Source organism: Solanum tuberosum, unplaced genomic scaffold, assembly GCF_000226075.1.
Source record: "Solanum tuberosum cultivar DM 1-3 516 R44 unplaced genomic scaffold, SolTub_3.0 scf00467, whole genome shotgun sequence".
Lineage (NCBI taxonomy): Eukaryota > Viridiplantae > Streptophyta > Magnoliopsida > Solanales > Solanaceae > Solanum > Solanum tuberosum.
The window spans coordinates 99,511-124,059 of NW_006239388.1; the positions used below are offsets into that span (position 1 = coordinate 99,511).

The 24,549-nt window shown below is 32.4% G+C and overlaps 4 protein-coding genes across 4 annotated transcripts; 3 read left to right on the forward strand and 1 right to left on the reverse strand.

The window, feature by feature from the left end:
* Window positions 1-1,672: 1,672 nt before the first annotated feature.
* Window positions 1,673-3,816, reverse strand: LOC102580262 (flavonoid 3'-monooxygenase-like). Its single transcript, XM_006363873.2, has 2 exons — window positions 2,884-3,816; window positions 1,673-2,390 (listed from the first exon to the last, which is right to left on the reverse strand). The coding sequence occupies exons 1-2, from the start codon at window positions 3,814-3,816 to the stop codon at window positions 1,770-1,772; spliced, it is 1,554 nt and encodes a 517-aa protein (XP_006363935.1). The 3' UTR covers window positions 1,673-1,769.
* A 3,792-nt stretch (window positions 3,817-7,608) lies between these two features.
* LOC102604487 (serine carboxypeptidase-like 45) lies at window positions 7,609-11,519 on the forward strand. The gene is made up of 10 exons (XM_006363860.2): window positions 7,609-7,882; window positions 8,051-8,155; window positions 8,678-8,773; window positions 8,865-8,957; window positions 9,183-9,268; window positions 9,351-9,650; window positions 9,724-9,851; window positions 9,982-10,074; window positions 10,711-10,828; window positions 11,114-11,519. The coding sequence occupies exons 1-10, from the start codon at window positions 7,651-7,653 to the stop codon at window positions 11,351-11,353; spliced, it is 1,491 nt and encodes a 496-aa protein (XP_006363922.1). The 5' UTR covers window positions 7,609-7,650; the 3' UTR covers window positions 11,354-11,519.
* A 1,082-nt stretch (window positions 11,520-12,601) lies between these two features.
* LOC102604821 (serine carboxypeptidase-like 45) lies at window positions 12,602-16,650 on the forward strand. Its single transcript, XM_006363861.2, has 10 exons — window positions 12,602-12,852; window positions 13,463-13,567; window positions 13,662-13,757; window positions 13,822-13,914; window positions 13,999-14,084; window positions 14,162-14,461; window positions 14,539-14,675; window positions 14,770-14,862; window positions 15,255-15,372; window positions 16,299-16,650. Exons 1-10 carry the CDS (start codon window positions 12,630-12,632, stop codon window positions 16,488-16,490), a joined length of 1,443 nt encoding a protein of 480 aa, XP_006363923.1. The 5' UTR covers window positions 12,602-12,629; the 3' UTR covers window positions 16,491-16,650.
* A 742-nt stretch (window positions 16,651-17,392) lies between these two features.
* On the forward strand, window positions 17,393-21,279 carry LOC102605158 (serine carboxypeptidase-like 45). Its single transcript, XM_006363862.2, has 10 exons — window positions 17,393-17,653; window positions 17,820-17,924; window positions 18,438-18,533; window positions 18,625-18,717; window positions 18,931-19,016; window positions 19,099-19,398; window positions 19,472-19,599; window positions 19,730-19,822; window positions 20,478-20,595; window positions 20,885-21,279. The coding sequence occupies exons 1-10, from the start codon at window positions 17,431-17,433 to the stop codon at window positions 21,122-21,124; spliced, it is 1,482 nt and encodes a 493-aa protein (XP_006363924.1). The 5' UTR covers window positions 17,393-17,430; the 3' UTR covers window positions 21,125-21,279.
* The last annotated feature ends 3,270 nt before the right edge of the window (window positions 21,280-24,549 follow it).

Genomic DNA, 24,549 nt, shown 5'->3' on the forward strand with positions numbered 1-24,549 from the left:
AAAAAATTGAAGTTAAAAATATTTTTTTAAAACAAGCTTTAGTTTTTTATTTTTTTTTGGGGGGTGGGGTGGGGTTGGGAGGGCTATTTGAAGTTGGAAGAGAGTTTTGAAAAATGTTTTCCTTAAGTTTTGAAGGGAAGTCATTTTCCTTAAATTTGAGGAAAATGAGTTGATTTGAAAAATATTTTCCAAAACATTTAACTCAACCAAACATGGGAAAATTGGAAAACATTTTTCGGAAAATATTTTCCTTCATACCAAACACACCCTTAGAGGGTGTTAGGATTGACTTAAAAGTTGGTCAAACCTACTTTTAAGTTAGTTTTTGACTTCTGGAAGTGTTTGACAAATATAAAAAAGGGAAAATTGTATGAAATAACAAACTATTAATTCAAATTAAATGTTATAGCCATAGTTTATTTTAATTGTAATTCGCAGCAAACATCCCATTTTTTGGTCATCTGATTCGGTATACAATTAGTCATTTTATACATTTCGATATAAAATGTATAAAATGCGTTTGTGTTTGTATAAAGCCAGAGAAAAGTGTATATACAAATACAAATACATATATTTTTGTCCTATACACTTATAATTATACAAATACAGATCTTGTTATACAAATTACAATGTATAAATGAATTTATACAAAACTGAACAATTTTATAAAACTGCATGTTTCTAGCGAATTATACAAATCAAAAGTTCCATAGCAAATATAAAATTTGCTATGGAGCGCAATTATGCAAGCTATAGCTATAACATACAAATATGATTTTTATGTTTGCTATATGTGAAAGTTATAACTTAAAATAAAATAAAAAAATGACTTAAAATAAGTTGAGAGGTGTTTGGCAAGGTCAAGAATGACTTAAAATAAGTTTAAAATGACTTAAATAAGTCAAAAACCAAAAGTAGGTATCCTCTTACTTTTTATTTTTTGACTTAAAAGTCATTTCAGTTTGACCTTTTATTTTTGACTTAAAAACTACTATTTTTAAGCCAATCCAAACGGGCCCTAAAAGGACTCTATAACTTAGTTTTTTTTTTTGTATGTTTTCATTTTTAGTTCATAGCGCAAAGAAAGTCATAATATATTGTATCAAATTTATCATTGACTATATGTTAGATTAAGTTTTTGGAATAAACGAGCCAAGCACGTCCCAAAACTAGTTCTATAAAAAGAGGCTCATTCCTTCTAACTTGGTGGCATCCACAATGTAGTCCTAAGAGCTTTGAGAGTTTTGTTTAAAGGGAGAATTTGTGAGACACAAGTGGTACATTATCACTTGTGTAAGCCTCTTTTTAAGTTGAGTTAATTTTGTGAGGTTATTTGTCTCGATATTTTATATCTTTATTTATATAGTGGATTACTCATATCCTTTTGTGGATTAGGTCAATTGACTGAACCTCGTTAAATATTTATGTCTCTTTTGACATATTTCTCATTTATCTTCTTACTCATGGTCTTCCTGGTTTTCTTTGTTAGCTTCCGCATGATACTTCGTTATTTTGGTCATAATTAGAAGAAAAACATCACTCATTATCTATAAATAGGAAACTTAGGAGAATTATTCAATGCTCATTAGTATTTTTCTTTGAAAGACATTAGCACATAACAATGGTTTTTGAGAGAACTTTCACCAAGAGAGAAGAGAGAAGATAATGGTTTCTTTTGCTGCATAGAAAGCTTTGAATCAATTTCAAATGGTCATACAACAGACAAAATCGTCATATAGAACACGACTCTCTGCAGATACATTATTATCTTACTCATACAGTGTTGGATTAGACAATCTTGGAATAGGTATAGCCACCAGAGGCATTTTCTTCTTCAAAGCAATGCCAAACTTCTCTGTAAGGTCTAATGTCTCTCCTTCGAGCAATTTCCAATCGAAAGAATGAATGAGCGAAGCCAATGAATACATGAACATCCTCTCTGCCATGGCTATCCCCGCACACATTCTTCTACCAGAACCAAATGGGAAATAGTTCAAATCATTTCCACTATAATCCCATTTATTGTCCAAAAATCTCTCTGGACGGAACTCTGTTGGATTTTTCCAAATAGAAGCATCTCTCTGTATAGCCCAAACGTTTATGAAAACACAAGATCCTTTAGGAACAACGTATCCTACCACAGTACATGTTTCACTAGGACAATGTGGCGCCAATAGTAGAATAGCTGGATGTATGCGCAAGACTTCTTTCATCACCGCATAAAGATATGGTAATTGCTGTATATGAGACTCTTCCACAATATTATCTTTTCCCACCACTATATCTAGTTCTAGTTGTAGTTTTCTCAGGACATCGGGTTTGTGCATAATTTCAGCAATGGCAAACTCAACTGTGTTGGCGGTTGAGCCAGTTCTACCGACAACCATATCCTGTCCATAGTATTTGTGAAGTTATTATCATGTACAACAATCGTTTAGTCTTAATTCACAGTTAAGTTTTCACATATTATCTGATGCTAAATTCGCAGACTCTTTCCTTAAGTTAGTCCAATAACATGGTATCAACTAACATTTCAGAACATGAATATATGAATCTAATATTTATTACACATCTTCCACAATAATTCTTCAATACATTTATGATCATAATTTTAACTTTTATTAAAATTCGATCCTCTTATTATGTCTAATATCACACAGCCAACAGCCCAGGACATGAATTACGAATCTGATTCTTCTGAAATTTATTTCCCATATGCCACAATGATTTTGATCCTTATAATATAAAAAAGAAAATATCTGCCAAATGCAATCTTGGCTACTCAATAATAATGCAGTGATAACTGGGGAGAGGAAGATTTCTTTTTGGTTCATTTGAAGATAAAAAAACGAATTTCGTAGAATGCACAACTGATAAACATACCATAAGTAAGGCTTTGAGTTCAATCATGGTGAGAGGCATTTTGGCATATGTTTCATCTTTCAACTTGAGCAAAACTTGCAAAAAGTCTTTGTTTTCTTGGCCAACACCATTTCTATCCAATTTTTGTCTTTGATCAATCATGTTATCAAATCTCTTTACCAACACCTTCATCTTCTTTACAACACCCTGGAAATCAAACCAAGCCAAGCCCGGGTAAAAATCGGAAAGATTAGGAATACTAACCAGCTCAGCCATCTCAGTCACAACATGCCTAAACTCAGCTCCAACACTAGCTCTTTCTTCACCCTTCACTGTGCCATCCCATAACATGCTTGTAATCACATTAAGCACAGTTAAGAACATCTGTTCACCAACGTTCACGGGTAAACCCTTCTGACTATACAAGTAATTGATCGATTGTCTAAGCTCCCTTCTCCTTAGTGAATAAACAGAATCTAAAGCAGAACAATTAAGCATATCGCGAACACAAACCTTCCTCAACATTCTCCATTTCGGTCCATAAGGATTCCAAAGTATATCATTGCCACCATATGAATTTTCTCTTCCAGCAGCAGGGACATCTCTGTTAGCAAAAATGATATCTTTATCCTTAAGAACCTCACAAGCTAATGCAGGCGAAGTAATAATAATCCCAAGTTTTTTACCAAGCCAGAGTCTACAAATGGGGCCATAAGTTTGGGACAGAGATGCAAAATAGGTATGAAGTTCAGGATTGAGAGTATGTAGATTACCTATCAAAGGCAAAGCTTTAGTCCCCGGTGGCAATCCCTTGTTTGAGTTACTAATGAAACACCAAACGAACCATAGTAAAGATAAAAAACCAAGAAAACAGGAGAAAAATTGCTCAACATTGAGTTCTTGTAGGGGCCATGTGAAAGAATCAAAAAGGGGTTTGAAGAATTTGAGAGACATCTGAATCTTTTGCACTGCTAAAAATATATATATTTTTTTAATTTTGCTGAAAGAATGATATAGCTTAGATGAATATAAAAAGAGGAAAATTTTTACAAGGGCAGAGGCCCAACCAACAATAGTTGTGTGAGACTCCATTCTTCTTTTGACACTCGGATGGTGGATCCATTTTTTTACTTTTTTACTATTCTTCTTCCACTCACTCCTCTTTTCTTACATTTTTTAAAAATTCTTTTTACAGGTCCTAATAAATATCCAACTCCCAACTATATAAGTAAACAATTGATATAATTAATAAAAATACTAATAAATATTTTTTGTCAAATGAAAACGTTCTCATGACTGAATAATAAAAATAATCTTATTATTCAATATTGTTAATAGTATAAAAATTAACTAAAAAAAAATACCAGTTTCTTAATTATTAGCGTTTTTCAAAAATTAAATTAATTCAAATTTATTATTTGATAGCTCGTTTATATAATGACTGCACATATATGAACTAAAGTCTAAGACAAAACAAAAAGAAGAGTGAGTGGAAGAAGAATAGTAAAAAAGTAAAAAAATGGGTCCACCATCCAAGTGTCAAAAGAAGAATGGAGCCCCACACAACTATTGTTGGTTGGATCTCTACCATTGTAAATTTTTTCTAAAAAGAGCAGTACGATGAAAACGAAGCAGAGTCACCTTCTGAATCTTGTGATATTAATTGAAACGGAAAAAGTAGTTTGTTTGGTAGTATAAGAAATGTAGAAAGGAACAAAGTTTGTTTGGCATGTTGTTCATCATTCAATTTTCAGCAAAAAAAAATTGTTTATTTCATTGGATTCATCTTCATCTTCTTTACTGACCAAGAAAAACCCAATAGTTAACACATTTATGTAAACATAATTTTACCTTATTTGTGTAGTATAATATTGATAAGAGTCGAGTTACTTGAATAAATAAGAAAAATAATGTAGAGGTGAAATTATGAAGATTAAAAATAGAAATTGAAAGATATGTGAAATTCGAGAATAAAATTTCAAGAGAAATGCTAAGAATTATAATTGATCTTAGAGTGTGTTTGGTATGAAGAAAAATGTTTTGCTAGAAATTATTTTCTTGAAAAACAAGTGGATTTTTAACTTATTTTCTCCTATTTGGTTGGTGAGTAGATTTTTTAATGTTTGGTTGGTAAATGAAAAATATTTTCCAGAAAATATCTTTTATTTTTGGTTGAAAATACTCTTTAGGAAAATAATTTTTAATCCAAAAATCAACCCCATTAATTGATCTAGAACCCGAACTTGGCACCCAAACTTGGACAAGACCTCGATGGCCGTTCCAAAATCTGACCTTGAGATTTGACCTAGAAAAATATTATTTTTTTTAAAATTTAAAATTTAAAATATTTTTTGATTTTTTTAGGGGGTGGCCTAAGTAGGGGGTGACAGGGGTGGGGGTGTAGGGATGGGGGTGGTGTAAAAAATGATTTTTTTTTTAAATCTGAAATATTTTCCAAAAGTTATTTTTTTCTTATAAAAAAATTGACGGGGAAGACTTGGGGGGCTGGGGGTTGGTTTGGGATATGGGTAAAAATATATTTAAAATTTAAAAAAATAAGAAATTTAATTTTTATTTATTTATTTTTGGATGGGAGGGTGGGGTACGGGGTACCGGGGTAGGGTAAGAAAAAAAATATTGAAAGATGAGTTTTCGAAAAATATTTTCCTAGAGTTTTGAAAGGAAGTCATTTTCCTTAAATTTGAGGAAAATGAGTTGATTTGAAAAACATTTAAGCCAATCAAACATGGAAAAATTAGAAAACATTTTCGTACCAACACACCCATAATCCAATGAATTTGCAGCTAGGGAATCCACTCCTAGATATTGAAATAAGTGTAAAATCTGCTGAATATCTATGGGTACACGGTGTCATTTCTGATGAACTGCTCGATAGACATTATACCAATGTTGTCAAATATTCAAAAACAGCATATCCTAATTCTGCTTTTCAGGTTAGTTTATTAGTACTAAAAATGAAGTTATTAGTATAAGGTATTTTTTTGGTTTTGTTCAAAGGGAAAAAAGACTCAAATATACCATTGGACTTTGAGAAAAGGCTCATTTATGACATTTGCTAAAAGTTTGGCTCAGCTATGTCATTGCCGTTTGAGAAATGTCATTATCTTGTTTTACAAAACTATTTTTATGTGTGGCCAGTTATAATTAGGCCATGTTATTAATTTTTTTTTAAAAAAAACTAATTCTAAAATCATTTGTGGAGTTAAAAAAATCCACCCGTTTTAAAAAAAACATTCCAAAAATAAAATGAAAATCAGTCCCAAAATTTTAATAATTAATCTACCAAAAGAGGCTTCACTAAAATGGACATATCTTTTTACTCTGAACTCTAAATGAAGCAAACTTGGTGGGCTTAGAAAAAGGACTCAAAGTTCTTTAATTTGATAAGTCATGGACCACCTAATTCTTTATGTGCTGAGAGATATGATTGTTTGAAGCTGACTTAAGTAGAATCTTAAGTCAAAACTTAATTGGTAAGGAAGCTTTCAACTCAACTTTGTGCTAGGAGATTTTGGTGACCTTAATTGATATCCAGAATCATTCTCACACTAGTGAATTGACCTTAGAATCTAAGAACAATTAAAAATCACTCAGTACGACCTTATACGCAATTCAAAAATGGTTTGGGTCCTAACTTAGAAATTTTCGAAGTGTTACAGAAATATTAAGAAGAATATTTTTATTCTAAGAACTTAAGTACTTCTAGAATCACCAACATATATAAACTTTTCTTCTTCTCCAATTTGAGTGTAGAACATAAAATGTTTTTAGTAACAACACCAAAGTCTAACACCCAATTTCTCACTTTCACATATTAACCACACGATTCGCTCGAGAAATGAGCACAACAATTTTATCATCCGCTTAATAACAAATTTATTTTTACTTGGCGGTATTCTCATTGCTCCAAAATCTACATCAACATTAAGGGGTATATTGACAGTTTGCCACACACAAATATATTAAAATCATAGACATAAAGTATTGTCACATACCTTTTTTAACCGAACACCAATGACAACTTTTGTACTTCTTAATCACCAAAATTTATCAAGCATCAAAACAGAAGCTATATTTTGACCCAAGAGAATATTAAATTATAAGATGATTAGAAAGATATTAACACTCATCTAATATAATGAATATAGATAATAATATGAATATTTCTTTTTGAGATACTAGAATTATTTTTCCAACAATACATAAACGTGTCATTTAACTTGACTTCAATATACATTTATGTCATCGAACTTTGAATGTGCACAAGTAGACACTTAACCTTGTATAAAATTGAACAAATAGACACATCCGTAACATAAAACTCACGAAGTAAACAAGTAAAAGGAACAATTTTGAATAATTTGCAAACCATAAAGGGCAATTTTGGATCTTTGTCCTATTTATTTGTTCTTTTAAATTTTTTGTAACAGTTCCCTTAGCTTATAAGCTGTAAAATAAGAGCAAATGTGTGCCAATTTTATAACGATAAGATGTAAGAGCATAGTTAGCCTAGATTTTTGAACGTATAGCAAAATTAGACCATTGCGCAAACCACAATATATTGAAACACATTTCTTTGAAGTAGGTGAGGATTTAATCTTCTTGGTAGTAGTGTTTCATATTTAAAGATTGATGTAATATTTTAATCCTCATGGCCTACTTCCCAATCAATTAATTATAGTAATTTAATGTTAATGTACAATTATTGTACTTCAACTTGTTGACACTTGACACACTCAAATTCACTTCTTTTTTTTCCATCTGAAAATGGTTCCAATATGGTTGTGTATCTTCACTATCTTTTCTTCTTTCTTGTTCTACAAAACAAGTTGTGAGCTCATAACTTCTCTTCCTGGACAACCTCCAAATATAATCTTCAAACAATACTCTGGTTATATTATTACAAATTCTCAACATGGTAGATCTCTCTTTTATTATTTTGTCGAAGCGGATTCAGAAAATGCAACATCACTTCCCCTTACTCTCTGGCTCAATGGAGGTACATTTCTCCTATGTTGCTCAGACTCTTCAAAAATATTGATATGTGTGTGTCGGATCTGACACAGATACAACAATATATTTGGAGAGTCCGAGCTATATAATATTATATACCACTTCTCTATTGACCTTGATTTTCATTTGATATTGATTGAATCCATTATGTTAGGCCCTGGTTGTTCATCTGTGGGGTTTGGTGCTTTTATGGAACATGGTCCTTTTCAGCCAGGGAAAGATGGGAGACTAATCAAAAACAAGTATTCTTGGAATTTAGGTAATGTTTTTTTTTTTTTTAGAGTAGAAAGTTAGTAGGTAGTTGAGCGTTGTCTCATTTCCTACCAGGATAGATTGGTGCATTATATCTGTTTCTCGATTCTTATTTATTTACCAGTAGTAGTAGCATTTGTCTTATAGTTGGCCTATCTTACGACTTTTGTTATACCTCATTATTTATTTATTGTGCTTCAGTTATCACATTAGTTGGTTATGGTTGTTGCCCCTCTTTGGTATGTTAGATTATGATCTCCTTATTATATTCTATGTCCTCTTTACTTCTGTATTGTTCTGTTAGCTGCTCTGATGTTCGTTATTTGAGCTGAGAGTCTTCCGGAAACAACCTCTCTACCTCCTTTAAGTAGTGGTAAAGTCTACGTACTCTCTACCCTCCCCAGACCACGCTTTGGGGACTATACTAGGATTGTTGTTGTTGTTATCTTGAATGATCATGTTGAAAAGATTTCATAACCCTGATAATCGGATAACAATGACTGATTTCGATTGCTATAACACGAAACAGAATCGAACATGTTATACGTTGAGTCCCCGATTGGAGTAGGATTTTCATACTCGAATACAAGCTCAGACTACACCAATTGGGATGATGTTGCAACAGGTACACCACTTTTCCAGAAATAGCTAATAATATTTGGTACTAAAATGCAATTGAAATGTCTGATTTTGCACCTTTTTAATCTTTTATATAGCAAAGGAGAATCTCCAATTTATACTCAACTGGTTAGAGAAATTCCCCGAATATAAGAACTCGGAATTATTCTTAGCGGGTGAAAGTTATGCAGGTAATATATATGAACTTTTATGTTGCTCAGACTCTCCAAAAACTTGTCACACCCGTGTCAGATCCTCCAAAAGTAATACACATTTAGAGGATCCATTTGGAGGATCCGACACACAATGTTGACATTTTTGAAGAGTCCGAGCAACAGAAGACTTAACTCGCCTATGTCCATTTTGTTCTTTCGGTTGCAAAGATTCGTTAACTGTTCTGTTTTTGTTTTTTTTAGGTCACTATATTCCACAGCTTACAATATTGCTGCTTGATTACAACAGAAAGCCTAATGTTAAACCAATCAAGCTTAAATCAATTGCAGTAATGTTCACATTACCCTTGAACTATTTGTTGATTAATCGTTTTATATTCAAATCTTCGCTTTATCCAATGACTTTTGCAGCTGGGGAATCCACTACTAGATCTTGAAATAAGCGTTAAGTCTTCCGAATATCTATGGTCACATGGTGCAATTTCTGATGAACTACTTACTATGAAAAGAACAATCTGTAACGAAACGAGGTTGTTGTTGGAATCAATACATAATAATATGTCTAATGAGTGCTCAGAAGTGTGGGAACTCACGAATGAGGAGATGGGAAGTGATACAGATATGGGCGATCTGCTCGCGCCAATATGTGTATCTTCTGGTGCAGCAGGACAACTAGGAGTCCTTGGAACACTTGCCACAATACACAAAAAGGTGTAAATTTGAATATTTTCTCTTAACTTTCTTCGCAGTTGGAACTAACTCGTTGCAGTTGTTCTTTTGACAGGATGTGAGAAAAATTGGCGATCCATGCCTTACTGATAGGATAAATATGTACCTTAACAAGCCAGAAGTTCAAAAGGCACTACATGCCAACACCACTCACCTGCCATATGCCTGGGATTTTTGTTTGGGGTTAGTTCTTTCCGCTTTTTACTTTCTTTCGTGTTCTGAAGCATTTGTATCTTCTTATTTAAAAGCTTAAACTGTTAGACAGAACATACGTTTAAATAAGTCTGTATATTAATATCTCAAAAAATTGCAGGCACCTTCAGTATCAAAGAGGTGATTTAGCCATAAATGTTATACCTCTATTGTCAAATATACTAAAAGAGAATATCCAAGTTCTGCTTTACAGGTTAGTTCATTACTGAAGTTACTATAATCAAATTTCCTCTGATCATGACAATTGTAAAAAGACATAATACTAAACTGACACTCAAACTTGTAAACACTCCAACTTTGAGTCTGCACTTGTCTCCACTCTGCCACAACTTACAAAATAATTATATAGACATCTCCAAAATTTATGTGTCTTGAGGTCCACAAGATACTGTGAGGATAAGTTTGATAGTTAAATTGTCAGTTGAGATCAAGTTGAGGCATCTAGATGTGCATTTTCAAAGTTAAAGTGCTTACTTGTCAGTTGAGGCCAACTTTGAGTGTATTCAAGCCCCGTAAAAAGGGAAAAGGGAAAAAATATCCAAAATATTCTAAATAGGTCAACTTTACCCTGCTACGTGTTTAGCAAAAAAGTGCCCTTGTTGTTAGTCAACTAGCTCAAATGACCCTCCAATTTAGTTGAGTACTGGTGAGGATTTTTTTGTGCCAAAAGTGTAACCGAGAGTAACTTTTACATATTTTAAATAGTTCAGAGGTATTTTTGGTCATTTTCCTTCGTAAAGAACTAGTATATATTTAGTCTTGGTACTTTTAAAACTTTGTTATTGATGCTACTCTTAATGAGATTGGGTATGTTTTGTTTTTTTTCCAGTGGAGACCAAGATACAAAAATCCCACTGACCCAAACTAGGAAAATTGCTAAACTACTTGCAAGAGATTTAAAGCTAGTTGCTTTAGACAAATATGGTCCTTGGTATGATGACATGCAGGTATGTGAATACATCCACTGTTTTCAGTTTTGGATCATACAACAAAAATAATCTTAAAAACATTTATTTATAACTGTAGTGTGTGACCATCTCTTCTAAAAGATTAAGCTGTTACAGAGAACACACTTTTTATTATTTGAATTCGATCTCAGGAGCTCTGCCTGCTCAGATACCAATTAAAAGTGTATCACCTCCTCATCTAAAAGCTTAAACTATTAGACTGAGCACATTTTGGAATCGAACAACGAAAACATGTGTATATATAATTTGTTGATCAATTTGCAGATTGGAGGATGGAGTCAATCATATGGAGGGGTAATAGAAGGCAAAAATGTAACATATTTAACATTTGCTACAGTTAGAGGTGCAGCTCATGAAGTTCCTTATACTTCTCCTTCACAAGCTCTTACTCTTTTTAGAGCATTTCTGAAAGGACAACCTCCATCGCGAAGGAACAACACCATTCGAGCCAACAAGTTGCATAACCCTATCGATATGATGAACCTCTTTTCGATTGCAATTTAATTAGATAAGTGTTTCCTTGTGTATGAGTTTCATTATATAAGGCTTTAACTTGTTTGGTTTTGAAAAATAAGAATAAAACATTTGTGTAAGATTTTTACCACATAGAAAGTGTAAAATCTTGTTTGTTTGTATTTAATAAAGATACTTTAAATCTTAAGCATTTGAATCTCAGTTATTAAATGAGTTTATCTTTTAGGTCTGAATTTTAATTATTAAATGTAGGGATGTGCATTATTCAGATTAAATCGAAAAATCAAATCAAATCGAATTTTAATTTGGATTGTTTTTTTGGTTAATTATTTTTTTGTTTAATTTTGAATTAAGATTTTATTTTTTTAATTTTTTTGATTTGGTTTCGAATTTAAATAAAAATAAAAACTGGATAATCAAAACAATTGAATTATTATATTTTATGTTTGAATATTTATTGATACACTTTTAAGTATTGTGTTTTAATATTTTATTGGCGATGTAGATAAGAAAGTATATTTAATTGATTCAATATTATTACTACGCCTTGCACTTTTGGGCCAGTGAACGTAGTTGTGGATTTCTAATTTTACTTATATAATAAAGACCCAACTAGGTCAATTTTTATTTTTCTTTAAAAAACAAAAAATTAAAATTGATTTTTAGGGAGGGAGTGGGGTAGCTATGAGTTAATGAAATTTTTAAATCTTTTCAAAAACAAACTTTTAATTATTGTTTTTTTCGGGTAGGGGAAGTCAAGGGTTGGGAGGAGTAAATTTTAGAATTTGAATTATTTTTGGAAAATAAAATTTTAATTTTTTTATTTTTTGAATGGGAAGGGTCGGGGTAAGAAAAAAAATTGTAATTTGAGGTTGGAGGAGAGTTTTGAAAAATGTTTTCCTTAATTTTTGAAGGAAAGTCATTTATCTTAAATTTTAGAAAAAATAAATTAATTTAAAAACATTTTCCAAAACTTTTAAACCAACCAAACATGAGACACTTTCCTTCCTACCAAACACACGTTTAACATCAACTATATATATAAAATGAATAATTTTAATTATAGTGTAATTTTTCGATGAAGTGTATTAATTAGCTCTATCATCTCGCCTTTATGACCAAGGCTTCATTGGCTATTAAATAATTGAATCATATCTGCCATGAATTATTTTATGTCAGTGTGATGTACTATTTATTAATTAATTAATTAATCCATATGGCCTTCTGTATAATTACTTAAATAATTAGATATCAATCTTTATATCGAAGTCATAACAATTTATGCTTATTATCATTACATCTGAAAATGGCTCCATGGTTGTGTATCTTTGTTTCTTACTTGTTGTTCTACAAATCAAGTTGTGAGCTCATAACTTCTCTTCCTGGACAACCTCCAAATATATTCTTCAAACAATACTCTGGTTATATTGTTACAAATTCTCAACATGGTAGATCTCTCTTTTATTATTTTGTCGAAGCAGATTCAGAAAATGCAGCATCACTTCCCCTTACTCTCTGGCTCAATGGAGGTACGTACACTTCTTCTGTGTTGTTCGTGTTGGGTGTTTGTCCTGAATTTCTGAGTTTTCCTCTCCTTTTACTAAAAGGAAAACACAATCTTTCCATATTTGTGTATTACTTTCTCTTGTAGGAAAAAAGTTAATGACTCTGTCTTCTAATTTGGCAGCATCCATAAGTAGTCTTAAGGGTTTTGAGAGTTATTTAGGAAAATTTGTGACACACAAGTATTATGTTGTCACTTGTGTGAACATCTTTTTGTTCTGAGTGGATTTTGTGAGATTATTTCCTTGGAATTTTTTGTACTCTCTTTTATATTAGTGAATTGCTTATATCCTCTTGTGGATTATGTTGATTGATCGAACCATGTTAAATATTTGTACATCTTTTGATATATTTTTCATTTGTCTTCTTATTTATGGTGCTTTCCGCATGACACTTGATTATTTCAGTCCTAACAACTTTGTGTGAGAGATTCTCTAAAATAGTGCATTTCTGGAGAATCCGACACGGATATAACAACATTTTTGAGAAATATAGCACTTTCTCTACAGACCTTGATTTTCATTTGAAGAATTGAACTGAGAAGATATTATTTTGGTTGAAAATCCAATATCATAGGCCCTGGTTGTTCATCTGTGGGTTATGGTGCTTTTATGGAACATGGTCCTTTTCGTCCAGGGAAAGATGGGAGCCTAATCAAAAACAACTTTTCTTGGAATTTGGGTAATGTTTCTTGATTGATCATATTCGAAAGATTTTTTTATTACATGAAAATCGGATAACAATGACTGATTTTGATTGCTATAACACGAAACAGAATCAAACATGTTATATGTGGACTCCCCGATTGGAGTAGGATTTTCGTACTCAAATACAAGCTCAGACCACATCAATTGGGATGATACAGCAACAGGTAAACCATATTTCCTCGAATAGGATTTTCGTAGTCAAAGCAATTGAAGTGTTTGATTTTACAGCTAAGGAAAATCTCCAATTCATCCTCAAATGGTTCAAGAAGTTCCCTCGATATAGAAACTCGGATGTGTACTTAACCGGGGAGAGTTATGCAGGTTAACGCATCTCAAATGTTCCTTTAGTTGTGTATATATTCTCAATTAGATTTGTTCAACTAACATTTTTTTGTTCTTAATTAGGTCATTATATACCACAGTTTGCAGTATTGCTGCTTGATTACAACAGAACGCCTAATGTTAAACCGATCAAGCTTAAATCAATCGCAGTAATGTTTACTTTACGTTACCTAGATGAACTATTTGTTTCACATTCAAATTTTCACTTAATCCAATGAATTTGCAGCTAGGGAATCCACTCCTAGATATTGATATAAGCGTGAAGTCTGCTGAATATTTATGGGCACACGGTGTCATTTCTGATGAACTTCTTGATATGCACAAAACAATCTGTAATGAAACAAAGTTCATGATTGAGTATACACATAATGAGACATCTAACGAATGTGCAAAAGTGATGGAACACAAAACGGAAGAGATGGGAAATGATATAGTTAGGTATGATATACTCTTGCCAAAATGTGTATCTTCTAGTGCAGCAGGACAGCTAAAGGCCCTTGGAAACCTCGCCACAGTACACGAAAAGGTATATATGCAATCTAAGTTCCACGCGAACTATATGTGTTTAGGAGCTAACTTGTTGGAGCTATATTCTTTCGACAGTTTGATAAGAAAGTCGGAAAAGTTGCTGATCCATGTCTTAAAGAATGGATAAATTTGTATCTTAACAAGCCAGAAGTTCAAAAGGCACTACATGCTAACACCACTAACCTGCCATATTCATGGGAGGTTTGTTCGGGGTTGGTTTTCTCTCCTTCCTTTCTTTTTACTTTCTCTTGAAGTAATGTATCACGCTTTATCTAAAAGCTTAAATTAGCGAATGTGCATTTTCAGACCCCTTCAGTATAAGATGGAAGATGTAGCTACAGACATTATACCTCTGCTGTCAAATATTCTAAAACAGCATATCCCAATTCTGCTTTTCAGGTTAGTTTATTAGTACTGAAACTGAAGTTATTAGTATAAGGTACTTTTGATTTGACATAATACATAAGCGTGTTCTTTAACTTGGCCTCAACTAGCTTTTGTGTACTCCAACTTTGGATGTGCACAAGTAGACACTTAAACTTATACAAAGTTGAACAAGTAGACACACACGAAGGACTGCAAATTGTGATGTAGTACGCCTCGTAGGGCGTGTGTGTCTACTTGTTCAACTATATACAAATTTAAGTGTCTACTTGTACACACTCAAAGTTGGAGGGTATAATTGCCAGTTAAGGCCAAATGAAGGGGCCTTTTATGTATTATGCCTTTTGGTTTTGTTAAAAATTACTAGTCTAGTAAGATTGTGTATGTTTTCTTTTTTTTTGTCCCAGTGGAGATCAAGATTCAATACTCCCACTTACCCAAACTAGGAAAATTGCTAAACTACTTGCTCAAGATTTAAAGCTAGTTGCTTTAGACAAATATGGTCCTTGGTATGATGGCTTGCAGGTATGTTCATAACGTGAGCTTAGTGCATCAATTTATCTTTTTTTTTTTTTTATGGCAAAGGTCCGAATTTAGCTCTAAACTACATAATTTAGAGCAAATTTACCTTTCTTTAAAATAAGTGTCTCGTTTTCAATTAATTGAACGTGTAGACTCTTCTTTTTCTTTAATCCTAACTTCATAATGATTTAAAATTATTGTCTTTCAATGTTTATTTCTTGATTTATCCAAAATCAAATTGGACTAGTTGTTATGATAAATTGTAGGAGATTTTTAATGTTAAAATCAAAATATTATGTGATTCTAGGTAGGAGAGAAGTAAAATAGTGTGCATTTGAACTTTACGAATGATTCTGAGTTGCCCTTGAACTTATGAATAATCTACATTTATCCCTTGTGTTATGTCGTTCGCCTACAACGGCGAAATTGAGCCATAATTTGATAACAACGAGGATAAAAACCAAGACACTTCTTAAATGGATGGTAAATTTGCTCTAAGTCATATATAGCTGAGCTCTTTCCCTTAATAATAAAAGCACTTGCTTCAAACCTATTAATTCTAAATCTTGTATTCCTCTCTACGTAGGGGCGGATCTACGTGGGAGTGAGGGGGTTCACCCGAACCCCATGAGCAAAAAAATTACATTGTATATATAAGGCCAAATTTGAATATTTTACGAATATAACATTAAATGAACCTCCTTAGTACAATTGAGAGGTGTAGCCCAATAATGGTCCAGGGTTTCAAGTTTGACATGTCATTGAGGTTGCGTGCTCAATTCCTCATTTTGTAGTTTCAATTTGTTAAATTTTAGCGGACACCGTATTTACTTCTTCATATTTTGCACTCCTGAATGAAAATCTTGCGTCCGGCATTGTTTACGTTGTTGGGATCGAACAATGAAAACATGTGTATATATAATTTGCAGATTGGAGGATGGAGTCAATCATATGGAGGGGTAAGAGAAGGCAAAAATGTAACATATTTAACATTTGCTACAGTTAGAGGTGCAGCTCATGAAGTGCCTTATACTTCTCCTTCACAAGCTCTAACTCTTTTTAGAGCATTTTTGAGAGGATATCCTCCACCACGAAAGAGCAGCGCCATTGCAGCGATGTAGCTGTGTAATTCTATTATATCGATCTGATGAATCTCTTTTGGCTCGTGGAATCTTTTGTTTTTATTAAATTCAAAATGTTTGAATTTGATTACACGTTTAAACATTAATATATTGTATTGATGTAAATTCTGTTTCAGTTGAAAAAAACAAAATATATTTAGGTTGAGAGGCATATATCCAGCTTTTTTTCACATTCTGGCCCGTTCATAACAGAATGTGATGTCTCTTAATCATCTTAAAATCTAATGAATTTCACAAAATTGTTTGAAATGTGAGGAAAATTTTGAAGTTGAAGAGTTAAAAGTGATAATAATAATAGAAGGTGGGTGGAGTTGTGACAAAAATGGTAGCATTGGAAGTGAGGTGGTGGGTCCGACGAAGATGAAGAAATGGTGGCAAGAGACTTTTGAAGAAGAAAGAAATGAAAAAACAGTTGAAATAACCAAAAAAAAGAAGAGGAAAATTAATCATTTTTTAACTTATCATGCTATTTAAGAGAGTGCACACACTCTCTATGTCAGGTGACCGAAAAAGAATATACTAATACTATTCAAAATTATTTGAAGGTAATAGAACACCGCAAAAGTCAAGTGTCTTCTTTAAACAAAAGTCTTGAGGGGTAACAATTATTTGTTCTTTTAAATTTTTTGTTACAATTCCATTAGCTAAGCTGGAAAACAAGAGCAAATTATGTGTGCCAATTTTGTAACAGAAAAAACATAGTTAAGCTTTTGAACACCTTTCTTTGAAGTTGGTCAAAAAATTATCTTTCTTGGTAGTAGTATAACAATATTTAAACATTGATGTAATATTTAAATCTTCATGGCCTACTTTCCAATCAATAAATTAAAATAATTTAATATTAATGTACACTTATTGTACTTCAACTTGTTGACACTTGATACACTCAAGTTCACTTCTTTTTTTATTCCATCTGAAAATGGTTCCATGGCTGTGTATCTTTTTTTCTTACTTGTTGTTCTACAAATCAAGTTGTGAGCTCATAACTTCTCTTCCTGGACAACCTCCAAATATATTCTTCAAACAATACTCTGGTTATATTGTTACAAATTCTCAACATGGTAGATCTCTCTTTTATTATTTTGTCGAAGCGGATTCAGAAAATGCAACATCACTTCCCCTTACTCTCTGGCTCAATGGAGGTACATATCTCCTATGTTGCTCAGACTCTTCAAAAATATCGATATGTGTGTCGGATTTGACACAGAAACAACAACATTTTTGGAGAGTCCGAGCTATATAATATTATATACCACTTCTCTATTGACCTTGATTTTCATTTGATATTGATTGAATCCATTATGTTAGGCCCTGGTTGTTCATCTGTGGGGTTTGGTGCTTTTAAGGAACATGGTCCTTTTCAGCCAGGGAAAGATGGGAGACTAATCAAAAACAAGTATTCTTGGAATTTAGGTAATGTTTCTTTATTTATTTTTTTAGGGTAGAAAGTTAGTAGGTAGTTGAGCGTTGTCTTATTTCCTAGCAGGATAGATTGGTGCATTGTATCTGTTTCTCGATTCTTATTTATTTACCAGTAGTAGTAGCATTTGTCTTATAGTTGGCCTATCTTACGACTTTTGTTATACTTTGTTATTTACTTACTGTGCTTCAGTTATCACATTAGTTGGATATGTTTCCCCTCTTTGGTATGTTAGATTATGATTTCCTTATTATATTCTATGTCCTCTTTACTTCTGTTAGCTGCTCTGATGTTCGTTATTTGAGCTGAGAGTCTTCCGAAAACAACCTCTCTACCTCCTCGTGGTAGTGGTAAGGTCTACGTACACTCGGCCCTGCCCAAACCCCGCTTTTGGGACTATACTGGATTTGTTGTTGTTGTTATCTTGAATGCTCATATTGAAAAGATTTCATTACCTTGAAAATCAGATAACAATGACCGATTTTGATTGGTATAATACGAAACAGAATCGAACATGTTATACATTGAGTCCCCGATTAGAGTAGGATTTTCATACTCGAATACAAGCTCAGACTACACCAATTGGGATGATGTTGCAACAGGTACACCACTTTTCCAGAAATAGCTAATAATATTTGGTACTAAAATGCAATTGAAATGTCTGATTTTGCACCTTTTTAATCTTTTATATAGCAAAGGAGAATCTCCAATTTATACTCAACTGGTTAGAGAAATTCCCCGAATATAAGAACTCGGAATTATTCTTAGCTGGTGAAAGTTATGCAGGTAATATATCTGAACTTTTATGTTGCTCAGACTCTCCGAAAACTTGTCACACCCGTGTCAGATCCTCCAAAAGTAGTACACATTTAGAGGATCCGACAGACAATGTTGACATTTTTGAAGAGTCCGAGCAACAGAAGACTTAACTCGCCTATGTCCATTTTGTTCTTTCGGTTGCAAAGATTCGTTAACTGTTCTGTTTTTTTTTTTTTTTAGGTCACTATATTCCACAGCTTACAATATTGCTGATTGATTACAACAGAAAGCCTAATGTTAAACCAATCAAACTTAAATCAATTGCAGTAATGTTCACATTACCCTTGAACTATTTGTTGATTAATCGTTTTATATTCAAATCTTTGCTTTATCCAATGACTTTTGCAGCTGGGGAATCCACTACTAGATCTTGAAATAAGCGTTAAGTCTTCCGAATATCTATGGTCACATGGTGCAATTTCTGATGAACTGCTTACTATGAAAAGAACAATCTGTAACGAAACGAGGTTGTTGTTGGAATCAATACATAATAATATGTCTAACGACTGCTCGGAAGTGTGGGAACTCACGAATGAGGAGATGGGAAGTGATACAGATATGGGCGATCTGCTCGCGCCAATATGTGTATCTTCTGGTGCAGCAGGACAACTAGGAGTCCTTGGAAAACTTGCCACAATACATGAAAAGGTGTAATTTTGAATCTTTTCTCTCAACTTTCTTCGCAGTTGGAACTAACTCATTGCAGCTGTTCTTTTGACAGGACGTGCGAAAATCTGGTGATCCATGCCTTACTGATAGGATATATATGTACCTTAACAAACCAGAAGTTCAAAAGGCACTACATGCTAACACCACTCACCTGCCATATGCCTGGGATTTTTGTTTGGGGTCAGTTCTCTCCCCCTTTTACTTTCTATCGCGTTTTGAAGCGTGTGCATTTCTATATTTAAAAGCTTAAGCTGTTAGACAGAACATATGTTTAAACAAGTCTGTATGTTAATATCTCAAAAAATTGCAGGCACCTTCAGTATCAAAGAGGTGATTTAGCCATAAATGTTATACCTCTATTGTCAAATATACTAAAAGAGAATATCCAAGTTCTGCTTTACAGGTTAGTTCATTACTACATTTGAAGTTACTATCCTCTGATCACGACAATTGTAAAAAGACATAATACTAAACTGACACTCAAACTCGGCTCACCTGACAAGTAAACACTCCAACTTTGAGTCTGCACTTATCTCCACTCTTCCACAAGTTACAAAATAATTATATAGACATCTCCAAAATTTATGTGCCATGTCAGTGTCAGAGGTCCACAAGATACTGTGAGGATAAGTTTGATAGTTAAATTGTCAGTTGAGATCAAGTTGAGGTATCTAGATGTACATTTTCAAAGTTAAAGTGCTTACTTGTCAGCTGAGGCCAACTTTGAGTGTGTTCATGCCCTGTAAAAAGGGAAAAGGGAAAAAATATCCAAAATATTCTAAATAGGTCAACTTTACCCTGCTACGTTTTTAGAAAAAAGGTGCCCTTGTTGTTAGTCAACTAGCTCAAATGACCCTCCAATTTAGTTGAGTAACGGTGAGGATATTTTTGTGCCAAAAGTGTAACCGAGAGTAAATTTTACATATTTTAAATAGTTCAGATGTATTTTTGGTCATTTTCCTTCGTAAAGAACTAGTATATATTTAGTCTTGGTACTTTTAAAACTTTGTTATTGATGCTACTCTTAATGAGATTGTGTATGTTTTGTTTTTTTCCAGTGGAGACCAAGATACAAAAATCCCAGTGACCCAAACTAGGAAAATTGCTAAACTACTTGCTAGAGATTTAAAGCTAGTTGCTTTAGACAAATATGGTCCTTGGTATGATGACTTGCAGGTATGTGAATACATCAACTGTTTTCAGTTTTGGATCATACCACAAAAAGAATCTTAAAAACATTTATTTATAACTGTTGAAGTGTGTGACCCATCTCTTTTAAAACATTAAGTTGTTAGAGAGAACACATTTTTTATTAGTTGAATTCGATCTCAGGAGCTCTTCTTGCTCTGATACCAATTAAAAGTGTATGACCTCCTCATCTAAAAGCTTAAATTATTAGACTGAGCACATTTTGGGATCGAACAACGAAAACATGTGTATATATAATTTGTTGATCAATTTGCAGATTGGAGGATGGAGTCAATCATATGGAGGGGTAAGAGAAGGCAAAAATGTAACATATTTAACATTTGCTACAGTTAGAGGTGCAGCTCATGAAGTTCCTTATACTTCTCCTTCACAAGCTCTTACTCTTTTTAGAGCATTTCTAAAAGGACAACCTCCACCGCGAAGGAGCAACACCATTCGAGCCAACAAGTTGCATAACCTTATCGATCTGATGAACCTCTTTTCGATTGCAATTTAATTAGATAAGTGTTTCCTTGTGTATGAGTTTCATTATATAAGGCTTTGACTTGTTTGGTTTTGAAACATAAGAATAAAACATGTGTAAGATTTTCACCACATAGAAAGTGTAAAATCTCGTTTGTTTGTTTTTAATAAAGATACTTTAAATCTTAAGCATTTAAATCTCAGCTATTAAATGAGTTTATCTTTTAGGTCTGAATTTTAATTATTAAATGTATGGATGTGCATTATTCAGATTAAATCAAAATATCAAATCAAATCGAATTTTAATTTGGATTATTTTTTTATTTGGTTTCGAATTTAAAAAGAATAAAAACTGGATAATCAAAACAATCGAATTATTATATTTTATGTTTGAATATTTATTGATATATTTTTAAGTATTGTGTTTTAATATTTTATTTGCGATGTAGATAAGAAAGTATATTTAATTGATTCAATATTATTACTACGCCTTGCACTTTTGGGCCAGTGAACGTAGTTGTGGATTTCTAATTTTACTTATATAATAAAGACCCAACTAGGTCAATTTTTATTTTCTTTAAAATAACTTCTCCTTGTATTTAAGTTTTTTTCAATATGCAAATATAATTTTGATTATGTTATTAATTATTAAAATAATCGAATAAACGATTTGAAAAAAAAACAAATCTAAAAGAAAATAGAATCAAACCAAATTTATTTTAGCTCGAACTGAGTTGCACGTTTACAAAATCAATAATCGAAAAATCGAAACCAACAAATACAAAATCAAATCGAATGCACACACCCTAATTAAATTCTTTTAATTTTGTCCTACAATAATGTATTGGATCTGAATAAATAAAAAAATAATTAAGATATGTAACAAAGTCCTAACATGTTCAAGATGTTATTCATTTAAGAACTTTTGTAAAAATGGTTCACCACTACTCTATCCATTTCATTGTTAATCGTTGCCTCCTGTCATTATCAACTATTATCGTCCATATCTACAACCACAATCATCGTCGTCATCAATCATCAAAATCAATAGTCTCTACAATAAATCCTCAGTTATATATGATCACAACCATTAACCAACATTATAATAACAACAACACTATCAACAACCATGTATCACTTATCACTGCTTTTAATCATCACCATCAATATAAGTTATCATATGTAGCCAACTTTAGTTATTTCGTTGTCGCCACTAGCTAATTACCATCAACCACCACCACAACTACAATTCATAACAACTACATATTATTAACCATTATCACCACCCGTTATTATATATCCACAATCATCACCAATTACTATGTATCCACAATCATCATCATCAATTACCAAATCGATTGGTTGGAGTAGGCATCCACAATTACCATTAACATTTCCACTAACAACCATCATATAATTCTCTCAAAATATTTGTAAGTTTTGGATCGTGGGTCGCCCATGTTGACCGATTTGATTCAATCCAAGAAGTTGTCTGATAAAGGATAAGAACTAATTATCTCTTATTTGAAAAAGAAGGGGGAACAATTATTAAACTGAAAAACTTCCCAACCCCTCTTGATAAAAGGATTTATTCATTTACAGTCAAAGAAGAAAAAAACAATGTAAAAATAAACAATAAAAAGATAACACAAATTAGAAGAAGAAAAAAAAACTTTTTTTGTCTGAAGATAGATATTTTGGTTTGTGAATCAAACTTTGTTTCTTAGTGATTCAAAGTGGGACTTTGGAGCAATCCTGTTAAAGTAGCAAAGTCAACGACTTCCGCTGCAAAGTATAAGGTACACAACTCGTTGATTTCGCTTTATATACTTAACAAATGGTATCAGAGCCAGGTTGTTTTGCTCTCTGTTTGAATATTGTTTCTTGTAATTTGTTGTTATAAGATGATTGTTAATAATATCTGTCAAATATTTTGCAAGAAAACTCGTAAAATAAATCAGAGAGTACATGTTACTCACTTGTTAAAAAGCATAGGAGAACATATATTGATTGAAAATTAGAACCCATTATTGTGTCTTTTTTATTTTGAATCAGATACGTTGTCTGCGTCCCGTGAATTCGGGTTTTTTTTTCTTTCATGAATTTCTAGAGAAGTAGAAATGTTGAAAATCTGATTTCTTGTGCAAAATAAAAAGAAAGGGGTCGATAATTTTGTTCCAACATATCTGATGTTATCTAATGTTCTCTAAATGATAAGAAAAAAATTGTGGGTAGGGTTCTTTTTTAATGAAGTTTTTTGTTTCTTGAGATGATATATGACCTACTTATAGTAACTAAGGCCCAAAAGTCTTGGTTGCCACATTTTTATAAAAATAAATAAATTAAGTAATGTTCTTTTATGGGTTTTGAAAAAGTCTCTTTTCCCTTATTTCCTCAAAAGTTGTTCCTTAAAAAGTATTAGTACTATTTTGTTCTTTTATAAATAAAGACAAAATCAAGTAGTATTGATACTTTACTTCTTGGAAAGAGCATGTTTAAATTAAATATTTATTCATATGAAAGAGTAGTTACTATTAATTTTGCTTACCATTGAAATTAATTTGCAATAGGTTGTACAAGTTTTTTTTGTATGCAAAAACTTATTACTTGTACTTGGATAATTAATAGTACCTCTTACTTTAATATTTGAGGAAAATTATTTATGACTATGGCAGATCTATAATTTAATTTTGTGCAGTAATTTTTTTTTTTTTTTGACTTTGATAATTATTAATTTATATATATATATGTGTGTGTGTGTATGTATGCATGTATAAAATCTAATTATTGACCAATTATTTTGACTAAATTATGATTTTAATTATGTGCATTAAAATTGGTCTCAATAAATTCGTTTAGTCCTTATGTTCCTTAAGCAATTCCTTGTCTTCTGCGTGAAATTTGTGACATACGTTGTCGCATTAAATGATATTAATCATATTTCCATTTTGTTCTTATTTGAGAGATATGGCTGAACGGGAACATGCTCAAATTACTCCAAGTGGGAGTTCTCAAAGTCGAGCAAAAGGACAAGGTAGAAGATCAAGTCATCGTAGGACATGTTTCTGAGGACATGAAATCATATGAATTGGTGTCCCAAGGGTGACACAAAATCTGTTAAGGATTGAAAAGGCCATTCGAAGGGAAAAAGAGAAAAAAGTTAAAGAGTTTGAGTCTTTGAAGATGTCCCTTAATATTTCAGCACGTGATTTTATTCACCTTTTGAAATAAAATGGGTTGAACTAGTTGATTATAAGGGAATTTCAGATTGGAAAGCCTTAGCTTATTTAACAGACGCTCTCTGTGAACCTTGGGGCATGAAATTTGACCCAATTAGCCTTTTAGGGTGTATATTTGTTGTCTTGATGACTTGTGGGAGGATTTTAGTCTTTGAATGACTTGTAATTTGTTATTGCTTATTGTTTTTCAATATATGAATTATGTAGTTTGTTTTTCCTC

Excerpts from the sequence above, each read along its gene's own strand:
- LOC102580262 (XM_006363873.2), bottom strand. The coding sequence starts at position 3,816 with ATGTCTCTCAAATTCTTCAAACCCCTTTTTGATTCTTTCACATGGCCC. Across the intron at positions 2,391-2,883 it reads AACTCAAAGCCTTACTTATG|GATATGGTTGTCGGTAGAAC; the intron begins GTATGTTTATCA and ends TACTATGGACAG.
- LOC102604487 (XM_006363860.2), top strand. The coding sequence starts at position 7,651 with ATGGTTCCAATATGGTTGTGTATCTTCACTATCTTTTCTTCTTTCTTG. Across the intron at positions 8,156-8,677 it reads CAAGTATTCTTGGAATTTAG|AATCGAACATGTTATACGTT; the intron begins GTAATGTTTTTT and ends AACACGAAACAG. Across the intron at positions 8,958-9,182 it reads AGCGGGTGAAAGTTATGCAG|GTCACTATATTCCACAGCTT; the intron begins GTAATATATATG and ends TGTTTTTTTTAG.
- LOC102604821 (XM_006363861.2), top strand. The coding sequence starts at position 12,630 with ATGGCTCCATGGTTGTGTATCTTTGTTTCTTACTTGTTGTTCTACAAA. Across the intron at positions 14,462-14,538 it reads TCGCCACAGTACACGAAAAG|TTTGATAAGAAAGTCGGAAA; the intron begins GTATATATGCAA and ends TTCTTTCGACAG. Across the intron at positions 14,863-15,254 it reads ATCCCAATTCTGCTTTTCAG|TGGAGATCAAGATTCAATAC; the intron begins GTTAGTTTATTA and ends TTTTTGTCCCAG.
- LOC102605158 (XM_006363862.2), top strand. The coding sequence starts at position 17,431 with ATGGTTCCATGGCTGTGTATCTTTTTTTCTTACTTGTTGTTCTACAAA. Across the intron at positions 17,925-18,437 it reads CAAGTATTCTTGGAATTTAG|AATCGAACATGTTATACATT; the intron begins GTAATGTTTCTT and ends AATACGAAACAG. Across the intron at positions 19,399-19,471 it reads TTGCCACAATACATGAAAAG|GACGTGCGAAAATCTGGTGA; the intron begins GTGTAATTTTGA and ends TTCTTTTGACAG.